The sequence below is a fragment of the Micromesistius poutassou genome, assembly GCF_964030765.1.
Source record: "Micromesistius poutassou genome assembly, chromosome: 21".
Taxonomy (NCBI): Eukaryota; Metazoa; Chordata; class Actinopteri; order Gadiformes; family Gadidae; genus Micromesistius; species Micromesistius poutassou.
Genome location: NC_140291.1, coordinates 7,386,368 through 7,409,153, shown reverse-complemented (window position 1 = coordinate 7,409,153; position 22,786 = coordinate 7,386,368). Strand labels below are relative to the sequence as shown.

Below are 22,786 nucleotides of genomic sequence, written 5' to 3'. Positions count from 1 at the left end.
TTGTGAAGGCGTACTAATTAATTTGACTAATTATAGATCATATTGTTGCTATTTGTATTGGTTGCAGTCCTGCGCGCCTTCATTTCCTTTCTCCAGTGAATAATTGCAGACGACTTATGTTCTATAAAAAATAATTTGTCTTAATAAAAAGGATCCATTGAACAGAAAAAACTGACGTTCACTAAAGATACGGAAAAAATCATGGTTGTCCCCAATCCTTAAGGAGCATCAAAACAGTCTGTTAAACTGTTATTCATGTCAGTGCAATAACTCTGTTGTTAAACATCAGTCAAAATCTGTAGCTCTCTTTCATGGGCTGGCCTTGATTAAATGAGGCTACAAACCTCAACACATCAAGCAGCTTCATGTTGAAGTGCACCTGTTATCGTCACACTCATCAGTCACATTACGAGTAAATACCAGCCTTTGTTCTGAAGCCGTCAGTGTGGCACCTACTTCTGGAGGTTTCACGTCTTGTTTCTACAGCTCTATCCATCTCTCTGTCTCTCTCTCTCTCTCTCTCTCTCTCTCTCTCTCGCTCTCTCTCTCTCTCTCTGTCTCTCTCTCTCTCTCTCTCTCTCTCTCTCTCTCTCTCTGTGTCTCTCTCTCCTTCTCCGCCGTCATGGATCTCTAATGGAGCCGAAAACTGATTAGCCGCCTCCGTCTTAATTGGTGCCCTCTAAATGCCCTTATTATTATTAGGCGCGGGGAGGGGGAGAGAGCTCCCTCTTGATTGGAAGATTATCTTGTTTGGTGCACCAATCACAGTCCTTCATGTTAATTGACGGTTGCTGCTGTATTTTTAGCTCACAATCCTCATAATGAATAAACTAAAACGACAAAGCACCCGGGATGTTATTGTCACAGGAGACATATTGTATTTTCTGCCAAATAAAGTCTATCTTCTCCTCAAATCTGTTCCTGTGGTAAATGCCTGGTTTCATGTAGTGTTCAGGCACCCACCACATTAATAACACAACCAGAAACACAGCAGGGGTGATTTCCCTCTGCCGCTCTCCCTGGCCTATTACTGTTGACTGATGTCAGAGCCTTTTAAGTTTATTGTTATTCTATTATTTTTCTAAGGCAGGATGTGGGAGTTCTGTGTGGTTGTCTTTGACAGCAACACGACATTTAGTCTCAGGGGCATGCCGAGAGGGGCTGCAGCCGTTCAGAACCCCCAGGACTATAATTACTAGATTCCTTCATGTTACACAAGTGCGATCAAACTTTTACTTACAACAGGTTCTCATTATCCTGCAAAGTTATCGTGACATTTAGAAAACCGTTGAGATAAATTGGCTGAGGAGGAAAAGGTTGTGTACTGAGAGAGATGTTAATTAGGTTGAACTATGCACATTCAATTTGGCTTTGTGTGTGTGCGTGTGTGTGTGTGTGTGTGTGTTTGTGTGTGTGTGTGTGTGTGTGTGTGTGTGTGTGTGTGTGTGTGTGTGTGTGTGTGTGTGTGTGTGTGTGTGTGTGTGTGTGTGTGAGAGAGAGTGATAGGTGTGGTAAGGAAGATAGATCTTCTTCTTAAGAGTTCACAGGAAGTAACAATAAAGCCTAACAGAGCAGAAATTACCTTTCAAGATGGTGACAGCCCCTTCCGCCCTCTATATATATCAGCCCATCTCTCTTTCTCAGTCTCGCACACACACACACACACACACACACACACACACACACACACACACACGACTACATGCACTATTTCTCATTAAATCCATTTTCATTTCAGGCTGTCTCATGAGCATTGTGAAATACGGAAAGTAAAATAACCTTTAACTGTCTTGTCATTTTCTTCTGTGTGTGTGTGTACGTCTGTGTGTGTGTGTGTGTGTGTGTGTGTGTGTGTGTGTGTGTGCGTTCATGTCTGTGTGTGTGTGTGTGTGTGTGTGTGTGTGTGTGTGTGTGTGTGTGTGTGTGTGTGTGTGTGTGTGTGTGTGTGTAGCCATGCACCAGGGCCTGGACACACTGAGTGACAGCACCAGCTCCACGACGGCCAACGACCTGGACCTCATCTTCCTCAAGGGGATCATGGAGAGCCCTGTGGTATGTAGAGAGAGTGTGTGTGTGCGTGTGTGTGTGCGTGCGTGCGTGCGTGCACACTTTTGCTTATTGCTTTTGTTTATTGCTCCTGAGTGTGACTTTGTATACGGGACGATGCTTAAAGGTCGTTGCACCCCGGGGTGCCCTTCATCTCACTGAGCTCATCCAAGAACCTTCATGAGAACCAAGTGTTTGTCCAACGCGTCTGGCCACCTTTATTCTGAGCTCTATTTGGACCGTTGCCCAGGAGGATGTAAACCAACCTTTCACAAAAATAATCAGAGATTAGCTTTTCGTGGCCCGCTTGAGCTAGCTTCAGTTTGGCCTTCAATATTCATCTTGTTTCAGAAGGTTTGCATAATTGATCAAATAAACCCAAACCATTTTCATTAACACATTCTCATTCCTCAATAGAGAAGCACTCTTTCCTACAAATTGCGTCGGAAAGGACACTTCATGAGAAATTACTTCTCACAAAACACTCATGAGTTGATTTTGCGATTGAACCTAACTCACGAAAGCTGCTAAATCCTCACTAATCCGCCACTTAGACGTTCTCACCCTCTTATGCTAGGTACCAGATGTTTGCTAGTCCTTCTCCCAGAAGCCCCTGGAAGAAGAAGTCTTCCCCTCACGCTGACCAATAGGAGAGCTGCGGCTCTGATGTCATGGCCCTGTCGAAGTGTTAACAGGGGAAGAAAACATTTTAGAGCTATAGCACTCCGCACTTCCCCTCCTGCGCGTGTCACCGGATTTCGTTTTCCGACGTCAAAGTCTCCGCTCTCGCCGTGTCATCTCCGCGCTCTGCATGTCATCTCCGTGTCTCCCGCTTCAATCAGAACCCGCCCGTTCATGAGGGGGGTGGGGGGGGGGTAGTCGTGGCTCCCTGGCATTTTAAACCACCGTGCCGTCGGCTGTCCTGGAGCCGCACGCAAGTCGTCTCTCCAGATGTGTATGGGGAGAAGGAAACATTGAACCACTATCATTATTTTAAAGTGCTGCAACACGGGAAGGGTGTTAAAAGGGCCTTTTTTGCGTCGGAACCCAGCGTCTTATCTCCCTCCACGGGAGCTGGCTTGGGGGTTCCGCAGACCTCTCTTTCAGGGCTGCCGGCAGAAAGACGCGTGTGTGGTTGTGGAGCTTTTGTTTTTCTCTTTGGTGTGTAAGGAGATCCGCAGGGAGTGAGGCATCAAGCACCTCTTGGTCTCACTGAAGAGCAGAGTCTGAGGGGCTTCCACACAGCTGAACCACTTTCCTACTTTCTTTGTGTCAGTTTCTTTTTTTCTTTCTGCTTCTCTAAATTTCTCTGTCACTCACTCACCCTCTCTCTCTCTCTCTCTCTCTCTCTCTCTCCCACTCTCTCTCTCCCACTCGCACTACCTGTCTAGCTCTCTCTGCACTTGGTACCTCACCTCATACTGATTATGCGGATCTGTGTTGCTGAGTGTGTGTGGCTGTGGAGGGTGAGGGTGTGTGTGTGGGTAAGGGCGTGTGGGTAAAGGCGTGCGTGCGTGCGTGTGTGTGTGTGTGTGTGTTAGTGAGGGTGTGTATGTGCGCGTGCGTGTTTGTGGGAGAGCATGTAAGCAAATAAGATCTGCAATTACTCCTACCTGTTTTCATTATTTGCTCACATCCGTATGACACCTGGATTGCCTTGTGTGTGTGTGTGTGTGTGTGTGGGGGTGTGTATTTGCCTAAGAGGGGTGGGGAAGGGTGCTGTTACCGGCCCTGCGTATTGATGAGTAAGTCTCATTAAGTGTGAATCTGCTGACATGATCCGAGGCATATAGCAGACCCTGCAAGGCCTGGCACAAAATAATATATGGAGCAAGCAAAACACACTTGACAACCCTGGCGTTTATGCAGTACTATTATTCCATTGCTGTGTTGTTTTGCCACAGAGTCCGTGCCCTCTGAGACCTTCCCCTGTCCCGCGAGGCCACGTTCTAGGCCCTATCTCTCACTGCCGAGCCGTCTGGCCCCCATCCCCCTCGGAAGCCCCTTCCAAAGAATCGGAAAAAACGCCTTGACCAATCAGCTCCCTCGGGGAGGGAGTTTGAGTGCATGAAGAACGAGCCGCGTGGCAGTCTGTCGAGCAACGCCGGCGCCCAAGGAAAGTGTAGCGAGCCAAACTGTAATTATCTGAAATAGACTGAATAACGGTGCTTTGAGATGAACAGAAACGTCTCGGATTATTATGCGTTCTGCTTTACTCGAGCTCGGCAGGGGATGCGACGTGAATGTCAGGATCTTCCATTAAGCTAACCGAGTTGGACAGTGTGTCTAATCGGTTCAACGACACATATTTGCAGCCTCAGTGGCGTTAACGTTGACAGTCACATTGTTGACCGCGCGCTGGCGTTGACTGTCCCAGACGATTCTGTTAAACGGCAGACTTGCACCCGTATTCATGATCGTCAACTGATTTGTTTTTTAGGAGAAGGCCAAAAGTATTACTCGCGACCGCATCGTGCATTCACCCGCAGTCGGCAAGATGAAATTGCTCGGAGTGCCCGCCGACGTACAATATAATGAAACGGCCAAGTAGAGAATAAATGGTGGGTGGAGGAAATGAAAAGCTGCCATGCGTCCCGTAAGAGACCCCCAACAGGAGGGCTTTGGAGAGAGAGAGAGAGAGAGAGAGAGAGAGAGAGAGAGAGAGAGAGAGAGAGAGAGAGAGAGAGAGAGAGAGAGAGAGAGAGAGAGAGAGAGAGAGAGAGAGAGAGAGAGAGAGAGAGAGAGAGAGAGAGAGAGAGAGAGAGAGAGAGAGACCTGGGAGTCTGGGCATCCCTCCACCTGTCGCTTTATAGCACTGGATCTGAATTCAGGGTGTGTCTTAAGTTAAACCTGCACTAGCTAAGGTTTCCCATTAGCAATCTCATAGAGGCTTAAAGGAGCAACACTGCATCAACGATAGACGTTTTAGCTGTCGTTGGAGCTACAGTTATAGCAATATCATTTTCGAATGCTGGGAGTGGACCACCATGAAAATGGTTTATAGAGAAAGATTCCTTGGATGGACTAGTTCAGGCTTAAATCTTGGCCAAACTTAATATGTGATTGAGTGAGGGAGAGAGATCTTACCCCAGGGTCAGTCAACAGAAATATCTCTCTGCTCCAGCAGACTGCTGTAAAGAGTGCTCTCCAATACTAACAGAGAACACTGCTCTCTTCTTATTCTCCTTTTTCTGCTGCTTCTTCGACGGAGCCTCAACCGTCTGAATCAAAGCCTATAAAAGCTCAGACTGCGAGGGCTCCCCTGTTGATCTGCTAAGCACCGTTTGTCGCTGGCTCCTCCCTGTTGACGCCACAGAAGAGCGTTGATAAAGATCAGTGATGGATGCTCGGTCGTAACGTCACAGTTGGCCATCTACGCTACTGACTCAGCAACCCATGTATCGTGTTTGTGTGTGTGCGCTGTGTGTGTGTGCGTTGTGTGTGTGTGTGTGTGTGTGTGTGTGTGTGTGCGTGTCCACACTTGGACAGCTTGTTCCATCAGATGTCAGGGTTTTTGCCAAGGCACGCTTTATGTTGTTTCCTGAAGGACTCCACTCCGTGTTGGTGTGTGTGTGTGTGTTCTTGTTTATGAATGTACATATATATTATCAATGTGTGTGCGTGTGTGTGTGTTTGTGGTCAGGGGAGCATGTATTATACTATGTTTGCCTATTTGTGTGTGTGCGTGCATGCGTACGTGTGTTTGTGAACATGGGAACTTGTGTGTGTATGTGTGTGTGCGTGTGTGTGCATGTAAACAACGCTGTGTGAACAACACAGTGTCCCTGCACTGGGACACTTGCAAACAAACAACATGGCCTTCAGATCACCCATGGGTGCTTGACTCTGTGCAGTCGCCTGACAAATGGAATCCTCCTAAGCAGGAATGTTATTCATTTATTTCACTATTAGCCTGGCTGGGCTCTGGGGGGGTCGTTTACACCACCTTTGATAATCTGTTTTCAAACCCCCTATGGAGGGAGCGTGTTCAATCTAGATTGACCGGAGATTGACAGAATCTGTGGGGCAAAGTGTTGTCAAATCACAAGCTTTGCCCATTCTTCACTAGTCGTCATCTCTATTGATGCTGCCGATGGCACCACCACCCCCAACAGCGTCTCCTCCACCTTCCCCGTCTCCACCGCCACCACCTCCACCGGGGAAGGTCACCTTAAGAGTAAATCCCCGTTCAGAGAACAGTGGGAGGCAGAGCCAAGCTGTGACAGATGTGAAAGACATTTCCCCACAAATACGACAGAACAACAACAATATTGTTATTCCAGATCCATCAGAGAGAGAGTAATGAAAACACAGGGAAGTAAAGCCTCCTTGTTTCCCAAATATGGTGTTTTCAGGGACCAAGGCACGCACACACACACACACACACACACACACACACACACACACACACAATCGTGCACACACACGCACACACACACACACACACACACACACACACACACAATCGTGCACACACACACACACACACACATGCACGCACGCGCGCACACACACACACACATACACACACACACACGTACGTACGCTACGCGCACGCACACACACACACCAATTTCATGTTTAATATGTTTACCTGCACACACACACACACACACACACACACACACAAAAACACAATCGTACACATACACACACACACATACACACACACACACACACACACACACACACACACACACACACACACACACACACACACACACACCACACACACAGTGCTTCTGGCTGTTTTCTGAATCCTGAATCCTCCCACGTAGACAGTGTGAAGTTTACCTTGAGTTATTGTTGTGGTTATCGGTTTCGTCAAAATGTATGAGTTGTGCGCGCCGCCTTATTTTATGGTACTTGTTCTCGCCTCGCCTGCCTTCTTCGCTGCGCTCCTAAATCACAACAAATGGAGCTGCAGAATCAGTGGATGTTTCACCGCAGCCATTGGCAGAAGATTAACTGCAGTGCAGACTCCTAGTGCTGACTTTGACCAATAAGGGCTGTGAATGTCCTTCTTTAAAACTAAAAAATTCAGGTCCATGGTTTTGTTTTCATGTTAACTAAATGTTGGACTTAAAAGATGCAGAATCACACTTTATTATTTCACTTTATGAGAAGAACCTGGCCTAAGTTATGGAAAACTGCTGACCGCTGGTCAAGCTGTCAAGGTGATGCCAACATGCTCATCTCACCTAGAAGGAGAAATAGAACATAATAAGGTGACTCCAAACCCTGGCTTTACTTTGAACCTTAACACTGTCCACCTCGGTAGAACCAGGGATCCATTTTAATGTGGCCCCTTTGTTTTCTGGCGGGTTTGAGATATTAAATATTTTATTGAACTCTGATTGCCTTTAGTCTACGCCTGAACTCTGCTTCAACTGTTGATTTAATATATTTTATATTCATGGTACTTGTCCTGTAGTCTCCTCTGTGGCACCCACACTGCCTTGATATGTTTATTACCTGCTGAAACACAAGCAGGGAATGCAACCATCCTCTGATGAATGTTTGTTCATAATTCATTTCTCGATGCCCATGAAAGTTACATATATATCATATATGAAATATAAATTAAAAACAGGATGATGTCAACTAAAAGATGATGCACAAGGTCAATTGTTCAATATTTATATTTCAGAATAAATATGAATACAAAGTCCATTAGAAAAACATCAACACAAAGTTGCTGAAATATTAAAAGTACGGGCCTGACCTAAAATGATTAGGCTCACATTTGTATCACAGGCTAAATCCTTGAACTACCTTCAAATGCACCTTCACTCATTGCTATATCGTGTGGCATCCTTCAGCCTGGGGGGCAATAACGAGACCTAAATCACCTGTTGTGTGGCCCCCTGCTGTGTGACACCAGGCCCATGAGCACTTTGAGGAGCCCAAGCTGGAGGCGGTGCGGGACAACAACATGGAGCTGGTGCAGGACATCCTGAAGGACCTGAGCCCGCTGGCCGACAGCAGCACGGCGGCCGACGAGCTGGCCCGCATCCTCCAAGAGCCCCACTTCCAGGTGAGGTGCCCGTCCCGCTGGCGCCGTCCCTGTCTTGGCCACGCTTTAAGCTCTCTTCTCCGCTGCTCTCTTCTCTCTTCTCTCTTCTCCGGTGTGGCTGACAGTGAGGCCGAGCACCAGCGTCGTGAATCGGGTGAACTGCAGAATTCACAAGTGCTGCACGAACCAAGTTTCTAAAAAAAATTAAAAAAACGGACTGCCGGAGTGCGGAGCGGCTGTGAATCGGTTCTTTTAATAAGTGTTCTGTTCTGGCTGACTCCGTGTAGTGGTGCCAACATAGGGTTTAATAGTTGCGTCTCTGAGATAAAGCGGTGGTACAGATCAACAACAAGAGCTGAAGACAACAAAGCACGTTTAGCAGAAGGGTCTGAGAGAGGGTGCACACACGCTATGAGTCTTAACGTTCTGACGAGCCCCTGCTACAGTCCATCCATCCATCATCAGCCAATCAGGTCCCGTTATACTATAATAAACATGCAAGTATATGAAAGAATGTAATTTCACAATCCTACTTACGAACAGTACTGCTCTAATGAACGAACCATCAACACATCAACGCTATGCGCTTAGCGTCACATCCTCACTTCCACCACCTTTACAATATGACTTACTATTGATCGGTCTCTTTATAGAGCCGTAAGTGCTTACATTTGATTGGTCCTCACTGCCTTCTCTGGCCGCAGTCTCTGCTGGAGACGCACGACTCGGTGGCGTCCAAGGCCTTCGAGACTCCGCCCCCCAGCCCGTGTGCCTTCATGGACGCGGCGTTCAACAACCAGCCCGTCCCCCCCGACGCCGTGCGCATGGTGGGCATACGCAAGGTGGCCGGGGAACACCTGGTAGGTACCGGTTGAAGGGGGCATTCGGAGGTGGCTTATGGATTATGAATGTGGATGGGATACCCGGAGTTAAAAAATGTCCACTTTTAAAGTGATTATTCAGTCCAAACTTTATTTTAAGCCCCATGTTTCTTTAAGGTGTACGTATTTCTTTGTATCTGTACAATAGTTGTATAATGTCCGTTTTGTCTGACTACGTTGGTTTAGTGTGTTTGTGTGTGCTTGTGTGGTGAGGTACACAACTCCCATCTGGGACCTCAAGTCTGCACAATCACATTTTTATCTCATGTGTGCATTCACAATGTGCTCACGTTTGTATTGTGTTTGTGCTGTGTGTGTATGTGTGCCTGCGTTTATATGTGTGTGTGTGTGTGTGTGTGTATCTGTGCTTGCATGTGTATGTGCGTGCCTTTGCATGCATGTGTGTGTGTGTGTGTGTATGCATGTGCGCGTGTGTGTGTGCCCGTGCGCTTGCATGCGTGCGTGCGCGCGTGTTTGTACGTGTGTGTGTGCGTTTGCGCCGGCGACACCAGGGCGTGACGTTCCGCGTGGAGAACGGCGAGCTGGTGATCGCCCGGATCCTCCACGGCGGGATGATCGACCAGCAGGGCCTGCTGCACGTGGGCGACATCATCAAGGAGGTGAACGCCAAGGAGGTGGGCGACGACCCGCGGGTGCTGCAGGAGATGCTGAAGGACGCCAGCGGCAGCGTGGTGCTGAAGATCCTGCCCAGCTACCAGGAGCCCCATACACCGCGGCAGGTCAGGGCGCACACACACACACACACGAGGGCTTTGACTCCGAACGTCGTTATTCGAACACAATTTGAATGTTAAAAAAAAAATTCGAATATTCGAAGGAATATCAGGCAGCCCTTAATGTTCGAACCTTTTATGGGCATGATTTTTTGTAAACGGGACGTAGAGCGGCTCGTTTCGCGGATTCCCGTACGACCGGGTTGCCTTAATTACATCTGTCTGACATATTTAAGGTGAAAACGAAATGTCAACGGAAAGAGGTGGTGGTTGCAAAAAGTATTTTGATCGCTTATTAAGTTCACTCGTCGCTTAGGACAGTTTTGTTAATTTTTGAACTGTAAAATAAATAAAATCATTTTTTGAAGTAGCGGGTTTTTGAAATTATTGGAAGCGAGTCGAGCTGACCTTGCCTGCTGTACCCACGGCCCAAAATAAAGAACAGCTGAGACAATATCCTTAGTTCAAACATGCCGTTTCATTTGGCCTCAATTGGCTACGGACGCAAACTTGGAATGAACATGTGCAACGGGGATTTCTAAAGGTTACTGTACAGTGGCGGAGACTGCAGGAGCTGAAACATCACTACGGTAGAGCTAAGACGGCTCTACAAAGTCAAAGCCCTAACACACACACACACACACACACACACACACACACACACACACACACACACACACACACACACACACACACACACACACGCTGCGGCAGGTCAGAGCACACGCAGAACGCGCACGCACGCGCACACGCACACACTGCGTCAGGTCAGAGCAGACAGATGCATGCGCCAGACAAGCACGTACACACAGACACACACAGACACACACAGACCCTGGTAGGTGAGCGTGCACACACACACAGACACAGACACACGTACACTGCCCGGATTATTATCAATTATGCACCACGTCCATCAAATATGGCATGAATATCACATGCTTAATGTTTAAAATTATACAGGCTTTTTTTTTATTGTCAATTGTTGTAATTGGCGTCAGCCGGAAGGCTGTTTGAAATATAGCAGGTCAGCAGGCCTGTTGGAAACCCCTGGCTCCGCCATTACATTAGTCCTAACTCTATTAACTCATGCAAAAAATATCTACACACGCACACACACCACACTTCTTGAAACACGGGAGACACTGCCAACAAAGATTATTTATAGGGCTTCTTATGCAACGTCTGCTAATGGCTTCTTTCAGAATTGCGTGGCCTGTTGTCTGCTCATTGCTGGGCTTGTCGGGGGCTTGCATAGGCTGCAGTGCGCTTTCGTCAGCGAGGGGAGGAGAGACCTTCTCTGGGCGGACAAGGTGGGGAGGGTTGGTGGGGAGGGGGGGGGGGGAAGCTCCTTACCTTATGAACCGCTGAAGTCCCCCCGGAGCTAAAGACTCAGCCCGCCGGTCGAACGGTCTGGACGGAGCTAATCCCGGTAACACGCGCCTTGGGACAGCGGATCAGAGTGAAGGGCAGCAGCTTGTTGACGGCCCAGTCACTGGTTAAAGGTGGGCTGGTTCATAGTGGGTTGATCAAGTCAGGCACACACACAAGGAAGGTGTTTTTTACTGTTGGCTTTACTATTGGTCACACTGAACGCTTACACACACACACATTTAGCCTCAATGACGTTTGCATGCGTTTACATGGACATTGATACTCCGATATTAATCGGAATAAGGTCTTAATCAGAATCTCCGATTGCCTTAATTAGATTAAGGTCATATTCGGAATAAGCATAATCTGAATAAGGTATGTGGAGTATTCCAATCATATTCTGATTATTGAGGCGCACTCTAGACATGTATACACCTTAATCGCATTATAACGTCCTTTCAGAATATTCGCAGCATTTTGCGACAAGCCGACAACTGAGTCACATTATGGCAACAAACTGACTTACAACACATGTTGTTTACTCGTGACACACACGAGTCTCACATTTGTTATGTTGTATGCGAGCAGATACCGTTTACGTTTCGTGAGCAGATAACATTTAAGTTTCATATTTTCAAAGTTGTTCGCGAGCATAATAGTCAATAAGAAATTATAGTATAGGGTAGAGCGTTGCTATGGAAATGTAACCCTTATTTTTGGTCTGGTAGCGTCCTCCGGTCACTTCAGGATCGTGGGAACATTCAGGTTACAAATAAATAAGTCAATGCAGTTGTTCTCAGCGTTTGCATCAATAATTATTAATAATAATTAGCAATAATTTTTAATTATAACCAACAGTACACCTGCATGTGCTCGGTCCCCCCACTTAACTGTCTAAACAAAAGGTGGGTAGGAACCAATATATTAAATGTTACCCGAAAATGTATATATTAAATAATAATAAAATTATTAATCAGTGTAATTTAACTGAAATCGAAAATAACAATAACAATGAATTATAAGGTTACAGAAACAATATTATGGCTACTCTGAGATGATCGCGAGAAACTTAAAAAACACTGCTTAATCAGTCTATGCTGGGCTAAATGTAAACGGGGAATATGAACAGAGTATTCTTTTAATAACTCATGTAAACACTTTAATCGCAATATTACCATAATCAGAATAAGGTCCATAGTCGGGTTAAGGTTGTCCATGTTAACGCAGTCAATGTGATTAGACACGTTACATTAGACTAGATTAGATTAGATTAGACTAGATTAACTAGATAACATCAAGTTAGATAAGGTCAGATTGGATTACCATCAATTCATGGTATAGTTTAGGATTAGATCAACACATGGGATTAGATACATTACGCTATACTTTAGACAATTTTTATTAGACTAGTAGACTAGCCTAGACTCAATTAGGTTAAATCATGTTGGATAAAGTCATTTTAGATGACATATTAGATCACATTACCATTATATTGGTTGCATTACATTACTCTTTAATATTAGATAAGGCTTCACTTGACTGCATTTCATCATGTTGGATTAGATCCTATTGGATTATGTTGGATTGGATTAGATCAATAGATCAGACACTACAAACAGCGCTCTGATCCTGATTGATCATGATCAACTCAAAGCATCGCTTGACAGTCGCAACATTTGCACATCAAGGGCCTCTGAGGCAGCGCTTGTGAAACCCGAGCGATGCTGAGAGCCCAACTGGATCATCACAGAGCCGCTCTTTACGGCTGGTCTTAGTCTGTCAACACACGCACTGCGGATATAGGATGCTTGCATATCAAAACCAACACTTGAACAGCGAGAGGCAGAGCAGAGCCATACTACTATGTAATCTGTTGAGTTTTAGACCTGCTGAAGGATTTGTCAATATTCATCACTGTCTCACTCTCGCTCTCTCTCTCTCTCTCTCCCTTGCACTCTCGCTCTCTCTCTCTCTCGCTCTCTCTCTCTCTCTCTCTCTCTCTCTCTCTCTCTCACCCTTTCTCTTGCCCACTCCCTCTCTTGCATCCTCGCTCTCTCTTTCTCTCTCTCTCTCTCTCTCTCTCTCTCTCTCTCTCTCTCGCACCCTGTCTCTCTCTCTAGCTGTCACTGTATTACACTCAGGGGCTTTTCACACACAGAGCGAGCGCTGGCTGGCAGCACCGCCGCGGCTGCCTGGTTGGTCACGCTGGTTAACTCAGCCCCTGTCTTGGCGGCGATACATACAGTATAGTGTTGCAGAGGTACACGGGAGAAAGGCCCAGCGGCGCATTAAGCATGTCAACGAGGGCAACAGGGGACGCACGTTTCTGTAAGGCATATCTCGGTTGTTCAGTTAATTTGGCGAAATGTAAAACCGTTTGGCTCAGACGCCACGGGCTTCCACACACTGTTGACAGAAATGGCCTTTCAGTGGCTTAACGCTTTATTACCAGTCTGCTTCCATCGCTATCGTGTTTGTTTTTTAAGAACATGTTGCCCCTCTTCCGGTCGGTTTCCCCCTTCCTGCCAACCTCGTGGGGATTTGCGGGGATTTGGCGGCGGCGGCGGCCCTGAGTGTTTCTTTATCTTTCATTGTGTGTTTATTAGCCGTGGCTGTCACAGTGTGCGCTGGTATCTTGGCGTAGCCTGCTGTCTGTTGGGGCTCTCTGATTGGTTGGGTCTGGTTCGGTGGAGTTCCTACATTAAGGAGAGACATGGGAGGAAGGGAGGTTGAGAAACGCTGCTGGACAGTTTGATAATGCCGGTGATTTTGTTTCATCTTGTTTGGCCTCTGATGTGTTGTACCGCTCATGACTGCATCTCAAAGAGGCTGACGACATGTATTAAAGATCCGCATTTACTATGAGTATTTGTATTTAGACAATTTGAGAGCCAAAGCCTCTTACAGTAAAGCCAAGATTCAGAGTGTGTGTGTGTGTGTGTGTGTGTGTGTGTGTGTGTGTGCCTGTTTGCCTGTGTGTCGGCATGTGTGGTCGGGTATGTGCATGCACTGCAATGTGTGTGCACAAAACTCACACACATACACACACACACACACACACACACACACACACACACAAACACACAGCCTTGCAGCACCAGCTCTCACACACCAGTTCAGTCCCACAGAACCATCAAGAGCAGGCGATGGGGCTGGTTGCCATGACTACATACTTTGTCCCTTTAACTCTGTCTCTCTCACTTTAACTCTTTCCTCATCTCTCTCGCCCTCTGGGTCTACATGTCACTGCGTTCTCTGTATCGTGATTATTATCTAACCACCTCTCTCTCTCTCTCTCTCTCTCACTCTCGCTCTCTCTCTCTCTCTCTCTCTCTCGCTCTCTCTCTCTGGGGGTCCATCCCTCTCTCTGTTGGCCACTACCTACCCCGGGTCTCTATGCAACCATGATCTATTGTTGATCCCTCTCTTGCCATCGCATTAACGCTCCACAACTAAGATCCTCTGTTTCAGCCCCATCTGTCTCTCTCTCTCCATCATTGCTATATAGATATATCTCCCTTACATCTCTCTCTACCTTTCTAAGTTTCTCTCACTCTCTCACTCTCTCACTCTCACTCTCTCTCGTTCTCTCTCACTCTCTCTCACTCTCTCGCTCTCTCTCTCATTCTCTCTTCGGTACACTCTTATCTATCTCTCTCTCCCCTCTCCATAGCTCATCCTCTCTCTCCCTCGCTCTCTCTCTCTGGAGCTCAGGGCAATCACTCTCTGCCAGGCTTTTTGCCTCGAGGTATCTTGAGGGGAGGGAGGGAGGGAGGGGAAGAGCTGGGCTGACAATCAGACCCCTCTCCCACGCGAGAGAGCCCTGGCGTGATGGTAGATTTGGGACCACCGTGATCTCCGCTATCGAGCGCGAGGTCACGTAGCCCGGATGACAGCGGGGAACAATGGAGCGTGTCCCATCCCTGGCCGGATGTGTCACAGACCCTGGTGTAATGCAATGTAACAATCCTGTTCAGAAATGACAGAAAAATGGACCGGGTTGAAAAAGCAAAACTGATGGATTTATTTTCACTGTCTTCTTTTCTTTTCTCACCATTTTTTTTAATTTTTTTATTTATATCTTTATTTGTTTTTTTCCTTTTGCCTTTTCTTTAATTGCCTTTTTTTCATTTTTCTAGCAATCAATGCATCTATTCAGTCTTTTTCTAGTGCGTCAATCATTGTATTGTGGTTCAGTTCTGACGTGCGTCTGTATTAACCAATCGCGGCTCCTCTCCTTCTCGACGTCTGCCCACCCAGGCCTTTGTGAAGTGCCACTTTGACTACGACCCCTCCCACGACAACCTGATCCCCTGCAAGGAGGCGGGGCTTAGCTTCGCCCGGGGAGACATCGTCCAGATCTTCAACCAGGAAGACCTGAACTGGTGGCAGGTCAGTTCAGCCACGCCCCCTCCTCACACACGCAATCAGGTGGACTGTGTGTGTGTGTGTGTGTTTACTATTTAGTCACTTAGCTCATTTAGCTTTTAATCAAGGAAATATACAGGGAAGACAAGAGCAGGTAGGATAACCACACCTTGCTCAAGGGATGCTACCATGTATGCTAGACTTTGGAAATTGGGGCTTTGAACCTGGAACCCCAATTACACCCTAACCATGAGAATAACTTACCCTGCATTTATCTTAATTTGCGTTTGTGTGTGTGTGTGTGTGTGTGTGTGAGTATACATCCATGCATGTACGTGCCACATGCATCTCTTGTCTAAGCTCCAGTGTATGTGTGTTTGTGTGTATGTGTCTATGTCTATGTGTGTGTGTGTGTGTGTGTGTGTGTGCACGCCCGCGTACACGTCTGCCTGTCCGTCTGTGCCGTCTCTGTCTATAACCACATAACGCGGGGGGGGGGGGGGGGGGGATTCGTTCACGTACGCGTGCGTGGGTTACTGATCTCCTTTGGACCAACAATGACAGTTTCCCCCCCCCCCCCCCCCCTGCAGGCGTGCCACCTGGAGGGCGGCAGCGCGGGCCTGATCCCCAGCCAGCTGCTGGAGGAGAAGCGGAAAGCCTTCGTGAAGAAGGACCTGGAGCTGGTCACCGCAGGTACAGCCGCAGCACCCGGGCCAGCGGCGGCGCCTGCCAGCAGCCCGGGCCGACCGCCGACCCCCCCCCCCCCCCCCCCCCCCCCCACCGGCAGAGGAGCACGCTTGACTTGCCACCAGCTGTCTTCTTTATGCGCACCGCACACTCATCGGCCAAAACTCGCACGCACACACACGCGCGCACGCACACACATACGCATGCACATACGCATAAGCGCACACACACACACACACACACACACACACACACACACACATACATACACGTGCATGCACGCATACACATACACACACACAAACATACACACACACACACACACACACGCACACATCCCCTAACCGCGTCTTTCGTTATTGTTTCGGGATGCGCCGTTGCGTGCCGGTGTTGTGATCTTTTTTTGTGCTGTCGCGTCGGCTCACACACTGTCGCAGTGCTGCGATCGCCCCACACACACACAAAGCACACACCAGCGCGGCGGGCCTCGCTGAGGAACAGTCCGGCGGTGATGTAATGGAGCAGTGAGCGGGCAGCTCACCGGTGACTCAGCCCGTATAAAACAGCCTCGCCAAACAGACATCTGCTGCCCCCGCCCACGCCAACCCGGCCTCCACCGTCACGCGGGCGCCACCGCCGCCGCCGCCGCCGACGAACACAGAGTCACACAGAGAGAGAGAGAGAGAGAGAGAGAGAGAGAGAGAGAGAGAGAGAGAGAGAGAGAGAGAGAGAGAGAGAGAGAGAGAGAGAGAGAGAGAGAGAGAGAGAGAGAGAGAGAGAGAGAGAGAGAGAGAGAGAGGTGGGGGGGGGGGCTTTAGCTCACAGGTAGAACCGTCTGCCGGCGTATGGGGTCTCTCCGTGGGGGGGAGAGTAGCGTTTAATCTTCACAGATCGATGAAGTGGGGTGAGAGGGGGGAGAATGAACTCAGATTGCCGCCCACAGACGAAGGCGCTTTGGGGTGTGGGGAGGGGGGGGAGTAAGTTGTGTACCAGGTGTTGGGTCTCAGCCACACACCTGCTGCCCTTCAGCTGGAGGGGGGGGGTGAAGGGTAGGAGGGTGGGAGGGGAGCTGGAAGCCACCCCCTCCCTCCCTTACATCCTTCCTAAAGGACACAGCTGTCTGCCGGCACTTGAGTGTGTGGCCGGGGGGGGGTTTGAACCAGCGGTACTTCAGGGCAGCGGCATCTGCGCGGGAATAGATTAGGAGGATTAACGTACAGGGCAGTGCTAGTTCGTTCTAACGTTTCCATCTCTCCCTCTGTGGGTGGGGAGACAGACGAAAAGACGAGAGATCTATTGCTTCAACCCATCACACTTCAGACGTTTTCGGTGTGTGTGGGTGCTGTGTGTATTTGCATGATGTAATTATATTAATGAATTTAAATCAAACATTGAGCTGTGCAAACGTCAGCTTGAGGAGCTGAGGAGAATGCGCATGCCATCTTCAAGCGGTGCTGAAAAGGCCGCTTCTTGTTCTATTTCCATACAGTTGGAAATATTGATTTATTCAAACTTATTGCACCTCACTGGCTCAATCCGGGTGTTGGTATCTATGCATGCCTTGAAATGATGTCATTAGTGTGGAATGGCAGTAGGCACGTTGGCAAACGTCGACCTATCCCTCATCACAGCAATACTGATTCCTTAATAAACCACACGTGACTCTACGGTCTTCGTCCTTCTCTGAAAATCCACAAAACCTCTCCAGAATGCCTCTATTCCACCATTTTCACCAGATGGATGGATAGATGCGCTCTATAGAGCCCGGTTTCTGGCCAACAATGTAACTGGCCTTTATTGGTGTGCACTGCCATCTGGTGGTAGAGTGTAGCTACTGCAGCTTGAATCGCTACTGGTTACTGGTTACATTTTACCCACATCACAGCTGAGAGGTGTAGCATTGCTAGCATGGTGCTATGGTTTTGTGTGCCGTTCTTTCACAGGTCCCCTGTGTGCCGGAATGGGCGGCAAGAAGAAAAAGAAGATGATGTACTTGACGACCAAAAATGCAGGTATGGATTTTCGATTTTTGATGTACTCCATTTATAATCTCTATTGTGTTTGTTTTTCATTTATATATTTATTAATAAATGAACTTCAATGTATTTCTTGGATGTATTCTACTGATTAACCATTGGCCGGAAACTGTCACATGACCTTCTAGAATTTGACCGCCACGAGTTGAGGATCTACGAAGAGGTGGCCAAAGTTCCACCCTTCAAGAGGAAGACCCTGGTTCTGATTGGTGCGCAGGGTGTGGGACGGCGCAGTCTGAAGAACAAGTTGTTGGTGTGGGACCCCCAGCGCTACGCCACGACCACCCCCTGTAAGTCCTGTCATCTTCATCTTCACCGGCGTCATCACACCACCATCAGCAGACAAGAGCGAGAGCTTTTGTAGTAGCCTGCCATGCCACAAACCGGCGCAACTCACCTTTGGTCATGGGACGGCCATGACTTTGGCTTTAACTGGACAAACCTTTGCATGACCCATCTGCTTACCCCAGTAGGTGACAGTTGCTTTATGCCCAATATCGTCGTCTCATTTATGCCCGATTGAGAGTCAAGGAGGCCTTTGCCAACCTCTCAGACACCGTCGTCAGAATCTGCATATGCTCTGATCGTGTGCTAGACTACACCACCGGCTCATCCAGATTAGCGGTGCAATTGGGGACGCCGGATAACACCAGGTTTACTGATCTTTGAAAGGTTGTGGGCATGACACGGTCTAAAGGCTAGGTGATTGTAGTCATGATTGTCCTCCGCACTCTATAGTCTCCTCAACAAAAGAACAAGAGCGACATAGAGATAGAAAGTGGGAGATGGATGCAACCTTTGGCTTTGTCGTTTTCAATCTTCCTTTCATTGTTGCACAAACGGTCGTTTTCATCTTATCCTCCGCCGGTTTCCACCTCAATGTACAAAACGTCTGACGTCCACTCCCCGCGCGTCCCAGTCACCTCCAGGAAACCCAAGGTGGACGAGAAGGACGGACAGATGTACTCCTTCATGTCTCGCGCGGAGATGGACTGCGACATCAAGGGCGGGCGCTTCCTGGAGCACGGCGAGTACGACGGCAACGTCTACGGCACCAAGATCAACTCCATCCACGAGGTGGTGGACACGGGGAAGATCTGCATTCTGGACGTCAACCCGCAGGTGAGTTGGGATGCTTGCCTGTCGGAGGATTGTGTTGTCTTCCTTTTGGTTCCATCTTATTCTTTTTCAGTGTAGATCATTTCTGTGAGGTGTCCAGAACAACATACTAATAGTCCTAAGAAATCCTAGTTGAGAAAATGTGTTTAATTCTCATCAATCCAAGATGTGTGCCAGTAAGGCCAGACAACAGTACACCCCAATGGGGCTATTTTTTTTCCTTTACTCCTATAAAAATCAAAATAAAACAATCGAATATGCCCAAAATACACCCTAATGGGCTTATTTTTTCCTTTACTCCTATCACAATCAAACCTCACACAGTGAAAGTATACATGAAAAGTAACATTTTTGTTTTACAAGTTTCTTGGTAAAATACATTTTAAATATGCAAATGAGCTCAACACTAGGCCTTATTGACTTATGGCCAAGAAGCCATAAAGTCACAAGTAGAAAAAACAGGGGCCAAATAACAAACACATGCATGTCCATTCAGTAAGTTATATGCATAAACACAATAAATTTGAAGTCACTTGCCACACTTACCTGTGTCACTTGCCACAAAAAGACTTATATTGACCTTAAGAATTTATTGCACAATCTTGCCTCCAGTTGCCTTCTAATTTTTTTTTTTTTATTTGCGAACAAGCCTTACCTAATGACATTCCCCCACAGATAACATCAGAAGAAAGTCTGAATAGCCATCTTAGTCATTAGTAACGTGGTGAGATTACATTTTGGGCTTTTACAAATTATTGGTATTGTTGGTAATATTACGAGATTACAGGCAGGAGTCATTCTTACCAACTAAATGATTCACTCTCACACAGAAGACGGATAAAAAACCAGATAGACACACTTTCCAGACATTCCAGCTCTTTAAAATAATTTTGCCAGACACTGCAAAACTGCTTCTCTTTTTGTAGTAAGCAAGTATTTCATTGCCATCACCCATTGGCAGTAGGATGATTGGATGAAGATTGGGCCGATGTATTTGTCATACATATGAATGGTGTTTCTGCCTATGCAAATTATGACATATTCAAGTGTGGAGCTCATATGCATATTCAAATTCATTTCAACAGAAACTTGCAATATAAAAAAAGTTACTTCTGGGTGTATTTTAGGCATATTCGATTAGTGTATAGCTCCTTTGCATATTAAAATTCATTTTCAAAGAAACTTGTAATACAACATTTTTACATTTTCATGGGTACTTTCATTGTGTAAAGTTTAATTTTGATAGGAGTAAAGAAAAAAAATACCCCCATTGGGGTGTATTGTTGTCTGGCCTTATTGGCACACATCTCGGATTGATGAGAATTTAACATATTTCCTCAACTAGGATTTCTTAGGACTTTTAGTATGTTGTTCTGGACAACTTATAGAAATGATCTAGGTTGCAAAAAAATATTTTACAATTAGTCTGTCATAAAACGCTACTTTGCCTGGACTAATAATCCCACCTCATTTCCTTTATTACTTGATATATTCCTTCCTCCCTCACTCCCTCCCTTCCTTCCCCACTTCCTCTTTCATGCTCTCCTTCCTTTCCTTCCTCTATCTCTCTCCATCCTTCTAATTTCTTCCAGCCTTCCTTTCCCCCTCCATCCTTCCTTCCTCTTTCTTGCACTCCCTCCCTTCCATCCTCTATCAATCTCTCCCTCCCTTGCTCTCTCCTTCCTTTCATCCTTCCTCCTTCCATCCTTCCTTCCTCTTTCTTGCTCTCCCTCCCTCCCTTCCTCTATCAATCTCTCCCTCCCTTGCTCTCTCCTTCCTTCCATCCGTCCTCCTTCCATCCTCCCTTCCTCTTTCTTCCTCTCTTCCTTCCTCTTTCTCTCTCTTCCTCCCTTCTTTCCTCTATCTCTTTCACTCTCCCTCCCTCTCTCCTTCCTCTCATCCTTCCTCCCTCCATCCTCCCTTCCTCCCTCTCTCCCTCTTCCATATTTCATCACACACCAGATCCACACTTACTATGTGGGGCTGGTTCGACCGTTGGCCTCAGTAGTCTGAGCACATTCCCCCCAGTTCCCCTCCAGGACCATCTCAAGGAGTGTGATGGAGCAAATCATTAGTAACACGCTCAATTAGAGTCAAACTGTCCCGGTGCATACTGATGCTGCCTTGTGAATGCCAAAAACACCTTCTTTGCTTGAAGAGAACTCGGCCCGGCCGGTTAAGACTCAACGCGAGCGCATGAACTGTTGTTGTTGTCTGTGATTGTTCCTCACAGGCCCTGAAGATCCTGAGGACGGCCGAGTTCCTGCCCTACGTGGTTTTCATCGAGGCCCCCGACTACGAGGTGCTCAAGGCCATGAACCGGACAGCCATCGAGTCGGGGGTGGTCACCAAGCAGATGACGGTGAGGTCACGGGAGCCGTTGACGTTAAGCGGGATATATTGTGTCAGTGCTGAATAGAGAAGCAAGGAAATCCGGTCGACTGCGCTCTCTTTTCATCCTATTGGAACAGAGCCCATACGTTTTTTTTGCGTTTGCTGCCAATCTGTACAAGCTGATGTATTACATTTTCATTTTGTGCCTATAGATCAAAAATACATTTAAGGTCAATCCTTTTTGAATAATAATGGGTTCCTGGTATATTATATGTATTCATTCTGTCTTGATACAGAGGAATCCACAAGCCAAGAAGCCATGGGCCTCTGGCTTAATAGCGAGGCACTTGTCTTTAATCTCAGCTCTGTTGCCCTCCACCTCTGCGGCTAATCGCCCACTGATTGTATTCATCCTCACGTAATGAACTCACCTTCTGAGTCTAACGGCTGCTAACTCCTGTCTCTGTGTTTCCATCTCTCTCTCTCTCTCTCTTTCTCTCTGTCTCTCCATCGCTGTCTCTCTCTCTATCGCTCTCTCTCTCTCTCTCTCTCTTTTTCCCTTTCTCTCTGTCTCTCCATCACTGTCTCTCTCTCTCTATCGCTCTCTCTCTCTCTCGCTCTCTCTCTCTCTCTCTCTCTCTCTCTCTCTCTCTCTCCATCACTGTCTCTCGCTCGCCGCAGGACTCTGAGCTGAAAAGGACGGTGGACGAGAGTGAACGTATCCAGCGGGCGTACGGACATTACTTTGACCTCTGCATCGTCAATGACGGCCTGGAGTCAGCCTTCCGGAACCTGCGGCTAGCGCTGGAGAGGCTGTCCTCTGAGCAGCAGTGGGTGCCGGTGAGCTGGGTCTTCTAGAAGAGGTGACCCCCCACCCTGACCCCCCCCCCCCCCCCCACCCCGAAGAGGAGCCATGACCCGACCGTGAAGAGAACCAAGGTCAGAGGTCGAAGGTTATGGGTTAAAGGAGGAGGTGGTGCTGGTCTTGGGATACAGTAGAAAATGGCCGCCTAAAATGGGGATTTGAAAAGAGCGGGAAAACACAGTGTTAGCTAGCTCTGTCGCGCGGACCGTTTGGAAAGAAGGAAGCATCACATTTTAAGTGCGAAGGACCAGCCTTATGTAATTTTTTTTGTACCTAGATCCCTTTGTTTACCATGACGTTACGTTCGTTTTTGTTCTTGATTCATT

General features: G+C 47.5%; 1 protein-coding gene across 1 annotated transcript in view; it reads left to right on the top strand.

Annotated features, from left to right (window-relative positions):
- Positions 1–22,453, top strand: part of mpp2b (MAGUK p55 scaffold protein 2b) — a gene marked incomplete at both ends in the record, with an annotated part of 35,215 nt that extends 12,762 nt beyond the window's left edge. Inside the window, 11 exons of the mRNA XM_084486007.1 lie at positions 1,952–2,052; positions 7,931–8,083; positions 8,767–8,922; positions 9,456–9,683; positions 15,312–15,443; positions 16,010–16,112; positions 18,050–18,118; positions 18,271–18,432; positions 19,062–19,264; positions 21,495–21,623; positions 22,277–22,453. Coding sequence (XP_084342133.1) covers positions 1,952–2,052; positions 7,931–8,083; positions 8,767–8,922; positions 9,456–9,683; positions 15,312–15,443; positions 16,010–16,112; positions 18,050–18,118; positions 18,271–18,432; positions 19,062–19,264; positions 21,495–21,623; positions 22,277–22,453 — 1,613 coding nt within the window. The remainder of the gene's footprint in view (positions 1–1,951; positions 2,053–7,930; positions 8,084–8,766; positions 8,923–9,455; positions 9,684–15,311; positions 15,444–16,009; positions 16,113–18,049; positions 18,119–18,270; positions 18,433–19,061; positions 19,265–21,494; positions 21,624–22,276) is intronic.
- Positions 22,454–22,786: the final 333 nt, after the last annotated feature.